At 48.7% G+C, this 18,634-nt stretch overlaps 1 protein-coding gene across 1 annotated transcript; it reads left to right on the top strand.

Annotated features, from left to right (window-relative positions):
* The first annotated feature begins 5,149 nt into the window (after positions 1-5,149).
* On the top strand, positions 5,150-6,382 carry ACTL7B (actin like 7B). Its single transcript, XM_056117234.1, has one exon. It carries the CDS (start codon positions 5,150-5,152, stop codon positions 6,380-6,382), a length of 1,233 nt encoding a protein of 410 aa, XP_055973209.1.
* The last annotated feature ends 12,252 nt before the right edge of the window (positions 6,383-18,634 follow it).

The following is an 18,634-nucleotide window of genomic DNA, read 5'->3' as shown; positions in this document are numbered from 1 at the left end:
TGCCCTTCATTCTACCGTGGTCTCAGATCATTTACACAGTTTTCACCTGTGGACCCCTTGGAATGCCCTGGTCCCTTGGGTGGGGAACACCAGTTTCCATGTCGTCAGTGCTTGCTTTTATGCAACCCCAGCTGCACTGAGTCCTTGTGACACAGATCGGCCCACGTCATTGAGAATCGGACCGACTCGGACTCTTTACAAAAAATCTTTGCTAACCCTGGGGCTGGAGCGATAGCACAGCGGTAGGGCATTTGCCTGGCACACAGCCAACATGGCCGACCTGAGTTCGATTCTTCCACCCCTCTCGGAGAGACTGGCAAGCTACCGAGAGTATCTCGCCCGCACGGCAGAGCCTGGCAAGCTCCCCGTGACGTATTCGATATGCCAAACACAGTAACAACAAAGTCTCCAATGGAGATGTTACTGGGCCCGCTCGAGCAACCCTCCAGTCAATACATTGGTGCTTAAGAACCCCAGGCCAGAAGCTTTTTATTATTGGATTTTTTATTATTTCATTTCATTTCATTTCATCATCCTGTTATTCGTCGATTGTCTCGAGCAGGCCCCAGTAACGTCTCTTTCATCCTAGCCCTGAGATTATATTCAAGGCTCTTTAGGAGAATGAGACCCATCATTGTTACTGGTATTTGGCATATTTGGTACGCCACGGGGAGTTTGCCAGACTCTGCCCTGTGGGCAGGCTACATTCGATAGCCTGCAAGTTTGTCCAAAGTAGAAATAAGACAATAAGATGTCTTAAAAAAAAGTTCTGTTAAGATGTCGCGCGGCCGCCTGGCTTTGTCCCTCTGCCAGTACCTTCATGTGTGTGGAGAGTGGTCTCAGCATGGTGGTGGCTGGTCCTGGAGGTCTTCGGCTGCCGGAGCCCTGGTCGGGGCGGGGAGGAAAGCTCAACCCGCTCCCCTCCAAGGGGCTCCGGGAAGGAACACCCAGGCGCGGGGGCAGAGACTGCACTGCTCTCGTCCGGGATCTGGATTTTATAGTCTCTGAGTCTTGGCCGCTGATGGGATTACACGGCGCCAGGGGGCCAGGTGGTGGGTGTGACCCCCGCCTATTGGAATTTGGAGGATCTGGGTGGAAGATGCTCGACTCCAATTCGAGTAGGCTTGGAGGTCTCGGCCCCGGAACCCGCGTGGCTTTGTCCCTCTGCCAGTACCTTCATGTGTGCGGAGAGTGGTCCGCACACATGAAGATATTGATTATTTATATTGATTATTTATATTATTTGATTGATTAAAATATTCATTTTTGATTATTTATATTCATTTTTCATTCCATTAATGCTTGAGGACATGCACTTAATCCATGAAAAATAATAAAAAAATTAGTAATGGTCATAAACTTGCAGTCCAAGTGAAATAAGACACAATTTAATTTTTTTAATTTTAAAATATTTTTTAATGTAGAAAAAATCCACAACTGTTGATATAATTCTAGAATAAAATTGGTTAGATAACAAAGCTCCAATATTAAAATCAGTCGATATAAAAAAAATTCATGTGAAAATCGTTGTATCTGATTGCAGGTTTGTTAAGTTCTTGTCTGAGAATTCACTGTTACTAGCTGAGTCTTCTACGTTACTGGTTTTGTTCATTGAGTTTAGTTGGCTTCTATGTTACTTTCCCATCTAATTTGGTGTGCTCCTACTGGAATTTCAGTATTGAGGAATTAGGAGGTGTCCAGAGACTTACGGATCTATGGTCTGGGCCAATGTGTTGACATGGTGACAGCTGTGGCCACCATCGGTGTGGTTGCCAGGGCTTCCAGAAATATGGGGGAATTAGGGAAAAGCTACCCACCCTGACTCTAAAAAGCACCAGAGTTCCCATTCTGGGCACTGGGTACCTGAAATTATTCGCAGTTCGGTATCAGCAGAGAGGATTGCAAGCCAAATAGACACTGAGCTCTCCTCAGGTTCATCACTTGGTGTGATGACCCCACACGCGTGTGTGCCCATTTTCCTCCAGGGGAGAGAAAGCAGCTCTCTTCAGATGGTGGAAATGTTTTACTGGGGACTCAGATCTGGAATTCACTTCTCTTTGCACACACTGGCCACCAGTGGTGTCTAGCCTTCTCTGATGCATGCCTTAAATGGAACTCATTAGCCTCTTCTGCATTCTTGCCATCAGACTACTATCTATTCATCTCTTCCACCAGGACACACCACACACACACACACACACCCTCCCCCCATATCTAGCTAGATGCTCAAGACAAACTTAGAGACCGTGGTTAGCAACCAAGTTGATGAGAGAGCCCTACCTGATCATAATCAGATATGATGAACATAGTTTGCCCATATCATACTGATTATACAGATGAAGCTATATCTGAACTCTGGCTTTCTGAGTTCATGTTTTTCCTCTTCTCTTCTGTACAGTCTATAAAAAAGGGGTGACCAAGTTCAGATGAGTCCCCAAACATTACCTTTAAATAGCCTGAAGATTGTTGCTTTCCCTATACAACTTCAGAATTAAGTTATATTAAAGGGTTTTGCTGTTTTGCAGTGAAAGGCATATGCACTGCTGAGGAACTGTATTCCCAATGAAGGTTTCTCGAGAGGTTCCAATTTCCATTCAAGTCAAGGAAAAGTTTATTAAGTCTCCTCAGGTTGGGATACTCTTGAGGGGGTTTCAATGTTTACTTCTCTATTCTGTGATTCTATAATATCAACAATGGAGCATTTGGGTAATGCTCACAACTCTGAATCCTTATAGAGTCAATACCCACACAATCAGAGACAGAGTGCCAGGGTCTGGTCTTCAGTAGGAAATGTGACACATAAGGGGGCTGAGAAACAGGACAGGGAGGGGACAATGTGTATGATGGCGGGAAGCGTTCAACCAGGACATGGTGCTGAAATGTGGTAAAGTTATGTAGGAAACCCTATCAGCAACAGTACTGTAAACCACTGTGAAAAAACATACATATATATGGAAAAAACATATATATGTATATATGTAAAAGAAAACTCCAACCATATATATATAGAGGGAGAGAGAAAGCGAAAGAGAGAGAGAAAGGGGGAGAGGGAGAGAGAGGAGTGCATCTCTAGAAACAGACAGGTGGGTGGAAGGGAAATGCAGGTGGGGTGCATTGGAGGAGGGAAGTGAACGCTGGTGAAGGGGTGGGTGTTGAAACATTGTATTCTTGAAACTCAATCATGAATAACTTTGAATTGCACAGCGACTGAATTTTTTAAAAAATTTAAAAAACAAGAGCCAGGTTCTAAGTCAAAAATAACAAAGGAAACTCCCACATGTTCCCCACTAGCTTTCTTCAGTGTTCTACCATTCTTTCTTAATTACATCTTACATGCCCTTTTCTCTATGCCACCTTGTCCCTCAAACACTACTAAATTCTCTCTCACAAGTTTCTCAGCCCCATTTTTGTCTCCCTTTTCTGTCAACAACCTTTCGTGCACATAAAACATATTATGTGTATGTACATATATTTATGTGTGTGGATATATATGTAGACACACATATATATATGAAGCTTAAGAATAAAATCATTATGAACCAAAACAAAAAGCCCACTAATTGGGACTGGTGTTGGAATATTGTATGGTTAGGACTCATCAGTGTGTAGATCACGGCTCTTTAATTAAAACTTTTTTAAGTTAAAAAATAATAAAACCTACCACCTAAGCCCTAATTTGTATTTTGGTGGGTTTTTTTTTTGCTTTGTTTTTTGGGGTTTTTTTTTTTTGGTGGTTGACTGGTAGAATGGGGAAAAGTTGGAGGGGTAGTTCCCCTAGAAGTTTGTCCATTGCGATTGTCAGAAGGGATTCTGCCTTCCCTCTCATGCCTCAGTCTAATCATCTCATCTGAATACTGTGCTCCAGACTAGAGTGGTGTCAAAGAAGCCAATGAGAGGGTCTTGGATGCTAAGACAAGAGCTTGGGTTAAACTGAACATAGATGGGGTCTGTGTAGGAAAAGGGGTGCAGCTGTGTAGACTCTACCTTCTAAATATACCTGGAAGCTGTCCCTAGCTTTCTTCCACACCACTTGCTCTCAGGACTGATTCTAAACTTTTCTCTCTACAAAGCCAAGCGCGAATCTTTCTAAGACTTTTCTAGAAGACAATTATGCCAGTATCCGCATGTATAGGCTTCCTTGAGTAGCCAACTGTCCCTCAATTAAATCCAACAGCTTCTTCCTAGCACCGAGACCCTCCCAACCTCTGTAGCTTCTTTTCCCCCACATCACTGGTTTGTTGGGACTCCTCACCCACCCTGTGCCCCTCTTTTGAGCCTTTGCTCAACTGTGCTCTCTGCTAGAGGTGTTCCTTCCCTCCTCTTAGCACTCTGACTAAACCCACATCCCTTTTGGGATCCGACTTAAGTGTCCCACCTCTTCTCTAGAGAACCTTCTCATCCCTCCCTTAGTCAGCAGGTCCCTCCTCTGTGTCTGTTCCCCAGAAAGGACCCGAGAGCCCTCTGCTGTGCTCAGAATTCTCTTCTTCCTCAGCCACTGTGGACACTGGGGCTCTGAACCCAGAAGCCTGCAACTGGAGGAAGGGATGAAGGTCATGCAGGGGCACTCCAAGGAAAATCGGGCCCTGGCATCACAGGAACTCGGCAGAGAGTACCACCCAGCTCTCCGAGAAGTGTTTGTGACCTGAGAAGTCATTTGATTCGGGGTGGTGGGGTGGGGGGACCGGTTCTCTCCTCTCTGCCTGCCACCCTCCCCGGATTCTGTGAAGTGACATGTGATCCAGGTGCCTGATGAGGGCGGGGGCACCCAGTGCTCCCCTCTGGCCTAGCGGTTGTGAAGGAACGGATGGCCCCATCCATGTATGAGGAGCTGGCAGACATGGGGCGGGGGCGCTGGGGGGTGGGGGGGGGTGGCAGGACCCCTCCCAGACCTCAGTGTGCTTGGTCCTGCAAGGCAAAGTGGGGAGCGGGAGGGAGGGCAGCTCAAGGGCCGTGCAGACCAACCCGGGGTGGGGTTGGGGGGCGGGGGAGGGACGGGGCGGCGCCCGGTGACCACACAATGACCGCGTGGGTTGCCCGGGCACCCACGCCTTTGGAACCCCGCCACCCCCCTACCCCCGGCCCCCTTCACTGCTCCCCGCAGAGTTCTAGGATGCGGATGTGAGCCGAGCGAGGAGAGAGGCGAAGGCAGATGGCGATGAGGAACAGCCCTAGCCCCAAGGCCCTGGGCGCAGCCCAAGGGGCCCTCGGGGAGGGGGGCTGCCCGCTGGCCGGCCCGGAGGCCGCCCCGCTGCAGACCAAGGCCAGGAAGGCGCGCAAGGTCAAGGCGCTCATCCTGGACCTGGGCTCGCAGTACTGCAAGTGCGGCTACGCGGGCGAGCCGCGGCCCACCTACTTCATCTCGTCCACCGTGGGCAAGCGGCAGAGCGAGGGCGCGGACGCGGGCGACCCCCGCAAGGACACCTTCGTGGGCCACGAGCTGCTGCGCGCCGAGGCGCCGCGCCGCCTGGTGAACCCGCTGCGCCAGGGCGCGGTGGCCGACTGGGACTGCGTGCAGAGCCTCTGCGAGTACATCTTCCACACGGCGATGAAGGTCGCCCCCCAGGAGCACGCCGTGCTGGTGTCCGACCCCCCGCTCAGCCCCCGCGGCCACCGCGAGCGCTACGCCGAGCTGCTCTTCGAGACCTTCGGCGTGCCCGCGCTGCACGTGGCGCCGCAGCCGCTGCTGTCCATCTACTCCTACGGCCGCACGTCCGGGCTGGTGGTGGAGAGCGGCCACGGCGTGTCGCACGCGGTGCCCATCTCCGAGGGCGACGTGCTGCCCGGCCTGACCGGCCGCGGCGACTACGCGGGCGGCGACCTCACGCGCTACCTGCTGCGGCTGCTCAACGACGGGGGCCGCGCCTTCACCGACGACCACCTGCACATCGTGGAGCACATCAAGAAGAGGTGCTGCTACGCCGCGCTGCAGCCCGAGCTCGAGGCCCGCCTGGGCCCGGACGCCCTGCGCGTGGACTACGAGCTCCCCGACGGCCAGGTCATCACCATCGGCCGCGAGCGCTTCCAGTGCGCCGAGATGCTCTTCCAGCCCGCGCTGGCGGGCAGCGACGACCCGGGGCTGCCCGCGCTGGCCGCCGCCTGCCTGGGCCGCTGCCGGGAGGTGGGCTTCGGGGAGGAGATGGCCCGCAACGTGCTGCTCTGCGGCGGCTGCACCATGCTGGACGGCTTCCCCGAGCGCTTCCAGAAGGAGCTGGGCCGCCTCTGCCCCGACGACTGCCCCGCCGTGGCCGCCGCGCCCGAGAGGAAGACGTCGGTGTGGACCGGGGGCTCCATCCTGGCCTCCCTGCAGGCCTTCCAGCAGCTCTGGGTCAGCAAGGAGGAGTTCGTGGAGCGGGGCAGCGCGGCCATCTACAGCAAGTGCTGAGCGCACACCCGGCCCTGTGGGCAGGCCACCGCGGGTCCCCCAGACGCATTTAAAGACGCCCCCCACACCCCCATAAAGCTTTATGGTGCAGCGGTGCTGTGTCTGCGGCCTTCCTTGCGGCCCGCCGGGTGGCAGGAGAGGGGAGTAGCGGTGGGGTGCGGGACTGAGACGCGGCTGCCCTTGGGCTTCTGTGGGGTCTCCAGATGAAGAGACAGGGAAGATGGTAGGGTTTCCCAGCCCTCTTTTTTTTTTCAGGTTGCCAAGTTTCAATGCACCCCTATTGCTTCTATACAACTTTTGATTAGCTACCTAAAGTTGTAGTTTGGTTAGTTGCGACCCTCAAGGGCCCCCGCACCCCCCAACTCCACCTGATGGTGTGTCAAGGCTTAATCCTGGCTCTGCCACAGGGATCACTCCTGGTGGATCATATGGGATGCTGGGGATGGAGCCTGGGTGAGCAGCATGCAAAGTACCCTACCTGTTATACTCTCTCTCCAGCCCACAACCCAAAGGCACTGGATTAAGATGAATCCTAAAATCCCGATGAGAAACACGGTAATGGAGAGTGGATCTGAAGTGCCCCAGGTAACACAAGGGCCACGAAAATGCCTGAAAACCATGTGTCTAGCCCCATCCTGTCTTCTCTTCCTCACTCCCACATTTTCAGTGACTGTCATGGTCAGTCTCCATAGTTACAGTTTCTGTGTCCACATCAGGGTCAATAGGGTCCCCCTGGACGGGGAGTGATTGTGAAAGCACCACTTAGTCTTTGATGTGAACATTTCTAAGCCAAACATGGGCATGACAGGAGATTTCATTTTGGTGGGAAATATGGGTCAGAGGGTTTCAGTGACCACAGCTCCCGCTTAAGACTCTGATAAAGAAATGGATTACAAGGCATAAAGTCACTGTAAATGAGTGGAGTAGCGGAAATAAGCCATCCCAGCGGGAGGGCTGGTAGAGGATCCGCAGAGGCACTGATATCTACCTGATTTGGGGGGAGTAAAATGAATGCCTGCAGCTAGAAGCATGTAGGGTGCTCTACAGCAAGGGAGAGGTGATTTCCTCATGCATACAGGAAGAGTTTGCGCTTGGAAATGCCAAGAAGGGGAGGACAGAGGAGTGAACGGTGTGAGACAGGATGAGATATAAGAGGGGTGATCATTACTGGTCTCCATCTGCGAACAGCTGCTGTTACAATCCCCACGGAGCAGGGTGAGTGGAATGCCCAGCCTCATTTGTCAGGTACATGATAAATATGAAGGACTTCTCTCTTTGACGGGGGCACTAGTACAGGGAAGAAAAACGTGGAGGTGTAAGAAGACCAAGTCACCAGCCCAGCCTGCATCTTCCTGGCCCTCTCGCAAAGCACAAGCCAAATGGAGTTTAACTAACCTTCCCCGCCAGGTGAGACCTACGCTCAATGACTCCGTTTCCCTCTTGTCCCTTGCCCCAAGGCCCCCGTTTCTATAGGCACATCCCATGAGGTCCAGCATAGACCAACTGACCCAGGAGGAATAGAGCACATGACCTAGACTCACTCAATCAGTCCCAGCCATTTGTTCAGCCACCGTGATTGGTGGAGACTGAGCATGTGCTCTCTGGTCTCCCCACCACGCAAGTCACACGCTTTCTGCTGGGCAGGTGGGTCTGATGTGGGTTGGAACTACTGTGGCAACATCTGTCCCCAGGAAGCTCCAAGCGGATCGGCCAAGGAGGGCGGGGCTCTGGGAGGTTGGCACCTGGAGACAAGTTGATCCCCGGTGGAAACCACGCCTGGAGAATCCTGGACTGAGCTGATAACGCTTGTCCACCTTACTCTCTGCAGGTTGAGTATGTTGCCTGACCCCTGCATGGAACACACTACCTGTTTTAGTTTCTTCTTCTTTTTTTAAAAACTTTTTTGTTGAATCACTGTGAGATAGACCCGTACAAATCTGTTCATGATTAGGCTTCAGTCATACAGTATTCCAACACCTATGCCTCCACCAGTGTACATTGCCCAGTACCAGTGTCCCCAGGTTTCCTCCCTTCACCTCCCACCCCCTACCCCTCAGCCTGCTTCTATGGCAGATGTTTCTCTCTCTCTCTCTCTCTCTCTCTCACCTTTTGGGCATTGTGGTTTGCCATATTGATTTTAGTTCCTTCTTAATCACGGCTTTCCTCTGCAGCAAATTTGTGTGAGTGGAGAGGCCGTTTATAATAGAGACAGTCAAAGTCTCACTTGTTTTCAAACAGCAAAAAGGCCAAGGTCTTAGAATATGTCCATCACACTCACGCTGAAGAGTGGAAGCATCACTGTCTCTTGCCATGGTCTTGTTAGACGATTTGTCCCCAAGGCCAGACTCTTGGTGCAGGACATTTGATACCCTGTGTTCTCCCAGCTCACTGAAGAGTATAGTAGAATGGATGTCTGTATAGGGCAACTTTAATGAGTTCCTGGGAGCCTGTAGGAAGGAGTTAGCAATATGTCCCTTTATTTTAGAGATGAGGGCATTGAGATTTTTAAGAATCTTGCCCCGCCTGGTCCATCTGTCTTGTGGTAAATCAAAAGATTATTATAATTTTGAAATGTCTTTTGATCCTTATCTCCTTCTGCAAATGATCAATCTCTTTTCCAGGTGAAAATCAGGCACACAAAAAGTTGTTTTTATGTAGTGAGCAGGAAGTTCGTGTAGGCAGTACATACAAGTTTAGAAAGCAGAGGTTTGCAGACCTAAATAATAAAGCATTAGAGTGACATCATGTGGTGAAGTCCTGCTAGTTCTACATAGCAAAGAAGTCTATATCCTCAATGCCTGTCTGTCATCCTGATTTTTCTGCTCCAGTGTCTACTCCCAAATTTCCCTAAGAATTATCGATATATATATATATATATACATATTTGGAGGGGGAAGAGGGGCAGTGGGGATTGGGCAAGACTTGGGTAACACATTCCTCCTTGCTTTTGATTCTCTGAAAATGGGGATAGCTGGGTTTTGGAATTTTGTTGTATTTGGAGTGTTTTTTTTGTTGAGGAAAGTAAGGATCAGAGATATGTTGAATTGATTCATCATCTGCGTAGCACTGACTAGTGCTTTGGGGGTTCACAATGTAAATATTCTCTATGGGAAGGATGGTAAGAGCCAGCATGGCAGATAATCATCATTGGCTCAGTACCTGTCTTTAGCACAATGAAGTAAATAAACACTCACCTGGCATGGGCTTTGAGCTAGCCCCTGGAGGGACATGAAGATGAATGAGTCTTCCTGTCAAGGTGCCTATGGTTTTGTGGGAATTGGGTAGTCAGATTCAGCTAATAATAAAGATTCTTTTAAGTTGAAATTTCAATAAGTAAGGGGTATAATTATTCAGTGCAAATATGCCCCATGACATCTTATCTGGCAGTATTCTCCATGAGGAAGATGAACTCGAAGATGGAAAGTATTGCGACAATATGGGACTCTGGGAAGATTTCTGACAGGAGTAGCAGCTGAATGGGGTCTTAGGGACAAAGGAAGTTACAGGAAATCTAGTCAAAGGAGGCAGAGTTCCTGCTTGGTGAGCCCAGAAACGCAGTTATCATTTTCGCCTTATCTCCTCAGATGTAAAACCAGCCTGATAATAGCATGTCCCTCACTGGGGGGAAGGGGGGGAGGGAGCATAAAATAAGTCGAGCTATAGAAAGCACCTTGGACAGGACCTGGTACAAGTAAGCACAAATATGTATCTGACCCAGAGAGAGGGGCTAATGGCAAAGTCTGTAGATGCATTGAGGAGGAGGAAGGGACTTCCTGGAGGCACAACGGATTGGACTTCATAGAGTGAGGAGCAAAGTTGTGAGGCTGAGGTGGGGAACAAGAAAAGAGAGGACAGTGGAGCCCAAGAAGAGCAGAAAAAGAGGATCAAGGAGGGCCAAAGCAATAGTACAGTGGGTAGGGCACTTGCCTTGCACATGGCCGATCTGGGTCTGATCCACAGCATCCCATATTTTCCCCCAAGCACTGCCAGGAGAGCCAAGAGTTCAGAGCCAAGAGTTAGTCCTGAACATTGCTGGGTGTGGCCCAGAAGCAAAGATAGAAAGGAAAACACCCTAAAAGAGAAGAGCAGGGCAGGTGAGCAAGTTCGTCTGCACCTGGAGTCAGGGCTACCCACTCCAAGTGGAGAGATATGGATGGGACCCAAGATCAGGCTCTGGAAAGTGGGCAGGGCCAGCAGCAGTGTCCAGAGGGGCTTCAGGAGGGACTTGGGGTAAGTTAAGGGTGGCCTGAATAAATGTGAATGACTGCAAAGGCCACACCTTGCACAGGGGCCCCTCGCAGCTTTGGTACACCTAATAGTGTAATCTACACTCAGCAAGGCAGCCAGGAGATCCCTACAGTTATTGGCCAGCTGTGTGTGGCCATGGGCTAGCTCTGAAAGGCTGCCTCTCTGATCAGAGAACTGAGAGAGTGGAAAGGTGAAAGGAAGGGGTTGGGGAGACTGCTCGGGCTGGGAGCGTATGCTCTGTATGAGAGTCCTAGGTTAAGTCATGGCACACCAATGGATGCCCTCCACCCCATGTAAGGTGTCAGGAATACTCAGTTTTTACTTTATACCCCTTTTGTTTCTTTTTCTTTATACTTCTTTATGCTTTTTTGCAGGGGTTTTAAATTTGGGGGGGGTATGGTACACCTGGCAGTGCTCAGGGTTTTCTCCTGGATCTGCACTCAGCAATCACTCCTGGCGGTGCTCAGAGGACCTTAGGGGGTGCCAGGGATATTGAACCCTTGTCAGCTGCATGCAAGGCAAGCGTCCTGCCTGCTGTACTATCGCTCTGGCCCAGATGCTTCTTAAATTTTCCTCTAATTGTTTACTACCCATTCAAAGGAAAAGCATTTTTGACGGCCTCCCAAGTGGTATTCAGGAGTTGCAGGGATCTCACTTGCTGGTTCTTGGTCAACCAAACCAACAGTTCCATGTAAGGGCCTGAAGATGCAGTGTTGCTTGGTTCCCTGCAGTATTGGGGATACCCGGGCCGCCCCAGGATCACACCTTGTAGTGTTGGGGGACCTCTGGGTCTGCACCCAACAATTGTTGAGGGACTCCCCTGAGAAGAAACTATGCTGTCCTCAGTTAGAATCATCTCTCGCCTCTGTTTCTGCATCACCACAGTTTCCAGCCCTCATGCTTCTGGACTGCTTTGGGTCAAAGACTAAGTGACTTCTTTAGTCCACATTGCCAGGGCCACCCTGTCTGTCTGCCCGCCTGCCCACCTGCAAGGAAACTCGTCATCCCCACCCTGCCCCCAGATGGGAAATAGGGTCCAGAGCTGGCCAGCGGCAGAGCCAAGACCTCTGTGAAGTTTCCCTGCAACCTGTCCTCCACTCTCTTCACATCGGTGGAGTTCCTAGTTCAGCTACGTGAGGTTCGGCATGTCTGCACCCTGTGCACTGTGCGATTTCTCTAATCCGTTAAGACGCACCTAAGGAGGAACAGACTTGTTTGCAGGTGCCAGTGGCCTGGCAGGAGCTTGCTTGGCGTGGGGACAATGAAATGGCGCTGCCTCTGCAAAGGGCAGCAGTGAGTCATCCTTAGTCACAGTCGAGCCGGTGTCTATCCCTAAATGGGAGGGTAAGGTGGGGTGGGGGAGTCCCACACTCCAAAACCAAAGTCTGCCACCAACCTGGCCTGAGCTCCCAGGGTGCCCTCTGCAGGCCCCCGCTTCACTATGGTACGGAGCCCAAATGGCGAATTGTATGTCATGAATAGTCTGATGGCATTGAGGAAGCTTCCTCCAGCTGAGCCCAATTCAGTGAATGACAAAGACTCACAAGTAGAACAAGCTGAGCCTTGCTGAAGCTGGGTGCAGAAGGATGAAGGTGATGCTGGAGAAGAACAGCTTTCCAGCAGAACGTTCCTCTCGTTTAGTGGGTTTTCACCAGACACATGGTTTCCCAGTTTGCAAATGCGTTTTCCAGCATTTCTTGTGCCTACGGTGGTCCTTGAGTGGAAGTGCTTATGTGCAAGCTTTGTGACTTCAGTATGTAACAGAAGCTCCTTGTCCTGGAAAAGCTTTTCCCTTTCCCTTTCCCTTGTACCAGACATGAATGCCAGGGGACCTAGTCTTGACCATGCGGGTCAGCTCATGGCCTTAGTCATGGTGTAGGCATAGGATGGAAAGAGCATGGAATCCTGAATGGAGGAGAATCGCACATCATCTGGGGCTCGAGCTCTTCAGTAACAGAAGAAAAGAATCCCACTCTAAATTGCGTCTATATCTTTTGGACACAGAAGCTTGTTACTCTGAGTTAGAATAGGGGAACACAGTAGGAAGTGGGCGGTGCTTTGAGCAAACTGGAAGGATATGAGGACAGTGCAAGTAGAAGCCCCTTTCTTTTGGAAAATCATTTGGCTGGGCACCTAGTTTTTCAGTGAGCTTCTCCTATATAGAATAGTTGGGTCTAGCCTGCTCGCAATGTGCATGGTACTGTTAAATAACTATTGTTAAAATTTAATTTTAACTACTGAAGTTTCATGAAGTCTACATGTTGCTAGTATCTAATATATTAATTAGTGCAGTTTTGGAAGGAGGGTAGAATGAATGGAAGTTGAATGAATTAACCTAGAACACCCTAACACTGATAAAATCTTCGTAACTCACCGTGGAAAAGAATGTTCAAGGCTTATTTGTTCACCTGTAAAATGAGGAAAGTTACTTCAGAAGGGTGCTGGGATGGTAAAGTAACTAGGGACTAGCATAGCGGTCTTTTTTTTTGTCTTATATTTGTATTTAAAATATGGGCTGGCGCTCCAGCACAGCGGGTAGGGCGTTTGCCTTGCACGCAGCTGACATGGGTTCAATTTCTCTGCCCCACCCCCCCCACCTTGGAGAGCCCAGCAAGCTACTGAGAGTATCCCACCCTCTTGGCAGAGCCTGGGAAGTTCCCCGTGGCATATTCGATATGCTAAAAACAGTAACAACTCTCACAATGGAGATGTTACTGGTGCCCGCTTGAGCAAATTGATGAACAACAGGAGGACAGTGCTACAGTGCTACTTGAAATATATTTTTCTTTTCTGTTTTATTCTTTTTACTTTTTTAAATTTTATTATTGAATTGCTGTAGGATACAGTTACAAAGCTTTCATAATTGAGTTGCAATCATACAATGATCGAACACCCATCCCCCCACCAATGTACATTTTCCACCACCAATGTCCCCAGAGTCCCTCCTGCCACCCCTACCCGACCCCATCTCACCCCCTGCCTCTATGGCAGATAGTTTCCTTTTTACTCTCTATCTACTTTTGGGAATTATGGTTTGCAATGCAGATACTGAGAGGCCATCATGTTTGTTTCTTTATCTACTTTCAGCACACATCTCCCATCCTGACTGATCCTTCCAACCATCATTGACTTAGTGATCCCTTCTCTATTCCAGCTGCCTTCTCCCCAATTTCATAGCATAGTGTTCTTGACAGCTCGAGGACTTTACTGGCTGCAACTTGTTACCGCTTTGCTCAGGCCTTTGACATCTCCTGAGTTTCTGTTCCTCAGAAATTCCCTTTGGGGATTAATAATAGGGAACTTCTATTACTTAAAGGAATTTAAACATCCCACACTACTGATGGCTTTTCTAATTTTCATTTTATCTGGTCCATTTTTGGGTGCTATGTTTCAAATGTCAATTATTTATTGATTGCATACTAATAAGGAACTGCTGTAGCTTCTGAATAAAGTTTCAAAATTGAAAAAATTATACTATGAATTGTTTGGGCTGGAGCGATAGCACAGCGGGTAGGGCGTTCGCCTTACAAGCAGCCAACATGGCCAACCCAAGTTCGATTCCTCCGCCCCTCTCCGCTACCGAGAGTATTCGATATGCCAAACACAGTAACAACAAAGTCTCCAATGGAGACGTTACTGGGCCCACTCGAGCAAATCGACGATCAACGGGAGGGCCTTTACCTTTTTACCTTTTATTGTTTTAATAATTTTCGTTACCACCTTAATTTGACACAACCAATTCCTTGTTCTCTCTAGACACAGAGAAGTGAAAAAGCATAAAACCAAGAAATTCCTAGCTAAATTATTATGAGTATAAATTTTAGATTATTCTTTTTATTGTCAGGAGGCAAAATAAATGCATCATCCAAAGGCACTTACTCAATAGCCCTTATACATAAGACTGTGTTTATGTGTACATACTTAGATGTTGATAAAAGCATAGAGCTTATTAACTCATAGCACTGTAGTACTGTAGCACTGTCCTCCCTTTGTTCATCGACTTGCTTGAGCGGGCCCAGTAATATCTCCATTTTGAGACTTCTTGTTACTGTGTTTGGCATATCGAATATGTCACAGGTAGCTTGCCAGGCTTTGCCATGCGGGCGGGATACTCTCGGTAGCTTGCCGGGCTCTCCGAGAGGGGGGCGGAGGAATCGAACCCAGCTCCGCCGGGCTGGCTGCGCACAAGGTAAATGCCCTACCGCTGTGCTATCGCTCCAGCCCCATTAACTCATAAGGAATGGAAATTGCGGAGAAATTGACATTATTCATGGTGATTTTTTTTTCATGGTGATCTTTACCTAATTTATCCTTAAGGAAGTTATGCAGAGAGAACTAGCACAAGCTTATTTGCAGACAAACCCATAAGAGATCGCTTGACTATTGATCAAAGGTGAAATATTACTTGTATTTAAATTCCTTGATCTAGAACTTCTGCTGCCTCTGTTTGCTCACCTGAAAAGTCAGTGGCCACGTGGCCCACAGAAAGTGTGAAAGGTTCTCCCCAGAGCCAATTTTTCAAACTACAGGAGACTGTCAACTTCCCTCCACCAGTGTTCCCACATTCCTTCTCCTTCCTGCCCTATCCCCCAGCCCAGCCTGCCATATCGACAGGCACTTTGTAAACTTGGTTACTAAAAATTTGGGGCTCACGATTTCAGTGTTGTTGACTTTATGGTTTGGATATTTAGCTCTATTATTCCTTTACACAACCAGTGCACCTGAGTTTCCTTGACCCCCATCCCTGTCGCTTCTCCTCTGTCTCTTCTCCCCTTCCCCCTTCACTCTATTTCCTTCCTTCTCCTCTTTATATTCTGGGGACAAGGGTGATCTAGGCATCCCCCCTTAACCATTGCATTTCTTCATCCAGTTACTCTAAATACCACGTATAAGTAATATCATCCTGTGTTTGTCTTCCTCCTCTTCCTCCTCCTGCTCCTCCTCCCCTCCTCCTCCTCCTCCTCCTTCTTCTCTTCCAGTTCTATCCATGTTGCTGCAAATTGCATAATTTTATCATTACTTATAGCTGTGTGGTATCTCACTGCGTATATTATACTGGGTCAAAGCAACCTAGACAAACTGGTCTTGACCAAATATCAAGAGAACCTCTCGGAGACTAATATCCAAGGCCAGGGAAAACAGGGGCCAGGAGGACTGGCCAATGGTCGAAATCTACCACAGGTGTGTGGGGGTGGAGGGTAGGTAAGATAGCAAAGGGACCACCATGACAATGGAAATGATCATGCTGGACAAGAACTGACTGTTAAAAGTGAGTAAAAAAGTATCTATATTGCAAACCACAATACCCTAAAGGTGGAGAGAGAGAGAGAGAAAGAGAGAAGTGCCTGCTATACTGCTATAGTGACAGGCTATGGGTAGAGGTAGGGAATGATGGGGGAAATTGGGGACATTGGTGCTGGGAAATGTACACTGGTGGAGGGATGGGTATTGGAACACTGTATGACTCAAACCTAATCAGAAACAGCTTTGTAAGGGTCTATCACAGTGAGTCAATAACTAAAAAATAAATAAAAATAAAAGAGAACCTCTTGGAGGGTAACTGAACTAAGTCACTCACCCTTCCTGATCTCTAGTTTCTCTGACGGGAAACCTAAGCTGTGTTGAATGCAGCTGGTTCTTTGATCTGTATTGCACACAGCTGATTGTCTTTGACTCATCCCATATATGTACCAAGATACAGATTCTCTTGATTCCCTAAGTAATCAATAAGTCCATTGGTCCCCAATTACCAATGGTCCCCAGAATGCTTTCCTTAGGATCTGTAAACAAGCTCAAGCTCTCAGAGATTCTGACTTGCAGCAATAAGCTTCCAATTATCCTAGTCAGGTGAGTCAGCAAAGTTGTAGACTCACCAAATCAGGTGTATGAGTTCATTTAAATGAGGGAGGCCACAAGAGAGCAAGCATGAGTTCTTGGCATTAGGTGAAGTTTGGGTGAAATGTTATTAGAGAGAAGGACTTCATATAAAGGGACAACATTGAGTCTGAATGGCAACATGGGCACAAGATCTCCGTTCTTTAGAGACTGCAAATGGACTGTAATGAATGTGGAACCATCTAGGCCAACTCCTGTTAACTACTTCTGTACCTGGACTTGGAGTCAAGGTGACCCCTCTGATCAAAATGAATTAGACCCTGCAGATAAGAGGAGGGGAAGTTTGCTTCTTAAATAATTCCAAAATGAAGGTTTTAGATCAACTATGAATTTTAGAAAACAAGATTTCTCAGTAGCAAAGTAATAGTTTTGCTACTAAGTCTTTAAGGTACTTTACAGCTGCAGTTTCCTTGTAAAGAACCATCTGCACCTACTTGAAACCAGAGGAGTATGGGTCGTTGGCCTAAGCAGTGGGACGCAGCAGGGAAAACAAAGCCTCCTCCTGCCCTTGCTAGGATTAACTCATCCTACTCTAAGTCTGTATAAACCTTCCCTTCCCACCACTCTGTCATCAGCTTTGCTCCATTGTCCTTCCTAAAGGAACCCCGGCCTTCAGAGAGGAAGGATTCACCCTCATATTTTCAAATACGGATGCAGCCCACCCTCCTTTAGCTTTCTTTACAGATCCTTCAAAGGGGGTGGGGCTCCTTTAGGGAAGATGGAGTCAAAATATCTATAAAGGGGAATTAATCACAACTGAGTTTCTGGTGGAAACCCTGCCCTTTCAGCTCTGGAGTACTGGGGCTCAGCTCTGGGGGGTGGGGTGCAGGTTTGGAGGGGCGGGGCTCAGATCTGGGGCGGGGCCAAGCTCTGGAGGGGCGGGGCTCACATCAGGGCTTTATATAGGACCTGCTCCAGCTTCCCTGTGACGTTGGGCCTGAAGCCAGACTGGGGTCTTCATCCTGGCTGATGAGATGGAGAGGGAGCTTCCTCCAGCCTGAGAGACTTTCCACGGCCCTCAGCTGCCATGCCACTCTAGCTATCCCTGCACGGCAAACCGAGGGGCACTGATTTGGAGCTGCAAGGACTAAGTTGTGCCCCCCACAGACTCCAGAGGCCTTCAGGGTAGGCACCCCCCCACCCAGTTTCTGTTTAAACTCAGTGAAACCTGTCTTTGTCAACGATGCAGTCTGTAGTCACACTGGCCAGGTCAGGTGATGCGCCCGCTGCCCAGGCTCAAGGCCTTGGTGCTCTGGGCTGGAACAGGGCACTCCACCCTGCCCGGAGGTTGCCAACCTCGGGGCAGGTTTGGGGCTGGTCCAGGAGGTCTGCTGCGGTCATTCCAGCGGCATGGTGAGGTCCACTTCTCGTGCTCTTGCTGCGTTCCCCTGGGGACTTTTCTGGGAGCATCCAGGAAGCCCTGGTGCCCCCAGCAAGGACTGGAGAACTGGTTCGTGTGACTCTCCTTAGAATGGTCCAGCAACGCAGTGTGAAAGATGCAGCCGAAATACTTCCCAAAGCACTGTACAAATTCAACGCAATTCCTATTAGGATACCCATGACATTCTTCAAAGAAATGGAGCAAACACTCCTGAAATTTATATGAAACAATAAGCCCCCACAAATAGCTAAAGCAGTTCTTGGAAAAATAAAATGGGAGGAATCAACCTCCCTAACTTTAAACTCTACTACAAAGCAGTAATAATTAAAACAGCATGGTACTGGAACGAAAGCAGAACAGCAGACCAATGGAACAGAGTTGAATATACTGACATCTCCCCCCCAAACATATGATTACCTATTCTTTGATAAAGGAGCAAGAAATGTGAAGTGGAGTAAGGAAAGCCTTTTTAACAAATGGTGCTGGCAAAACTGGACGGCTACATGCAAAGAAAATGGGCTCAGATCTCTGCCTAACACCATGTACAAAAGTAAGATCAAAATGGATTAAAGACCTCAACATCAGACCGGAATCCATAAGGTACATTGAAGACAAAGTCGGCAAAACCCTCCATGACATTGAAGCTAATGGTGTCTTCAAAGATGTCACGCCACTGGCTAAGCAAGTGAAAACAGAGATAGACAAATGGGACTACCTTAAACTAAGTA

The sequence above is a fragment of the Sorex fumeus genome, unplaced genomic scaffold (assembly GCF_029834395.1).
Source record: "Sorex fumeus unplaced genomic scaffold, SorFum_2.1 ptg000034l, whole genome shotgun sequence".
NCBI classification, from domain to species: Eukaryota; Metazoa; Chordata; class Mammalia; order Eulipotyphla; family Soricidae; genus Sorex; species Sorex fumeus.
Note: the sequence above shows the minus strand (reverse complement) of the source record. Positions and strands in the feature narration are given on the sequence as shown.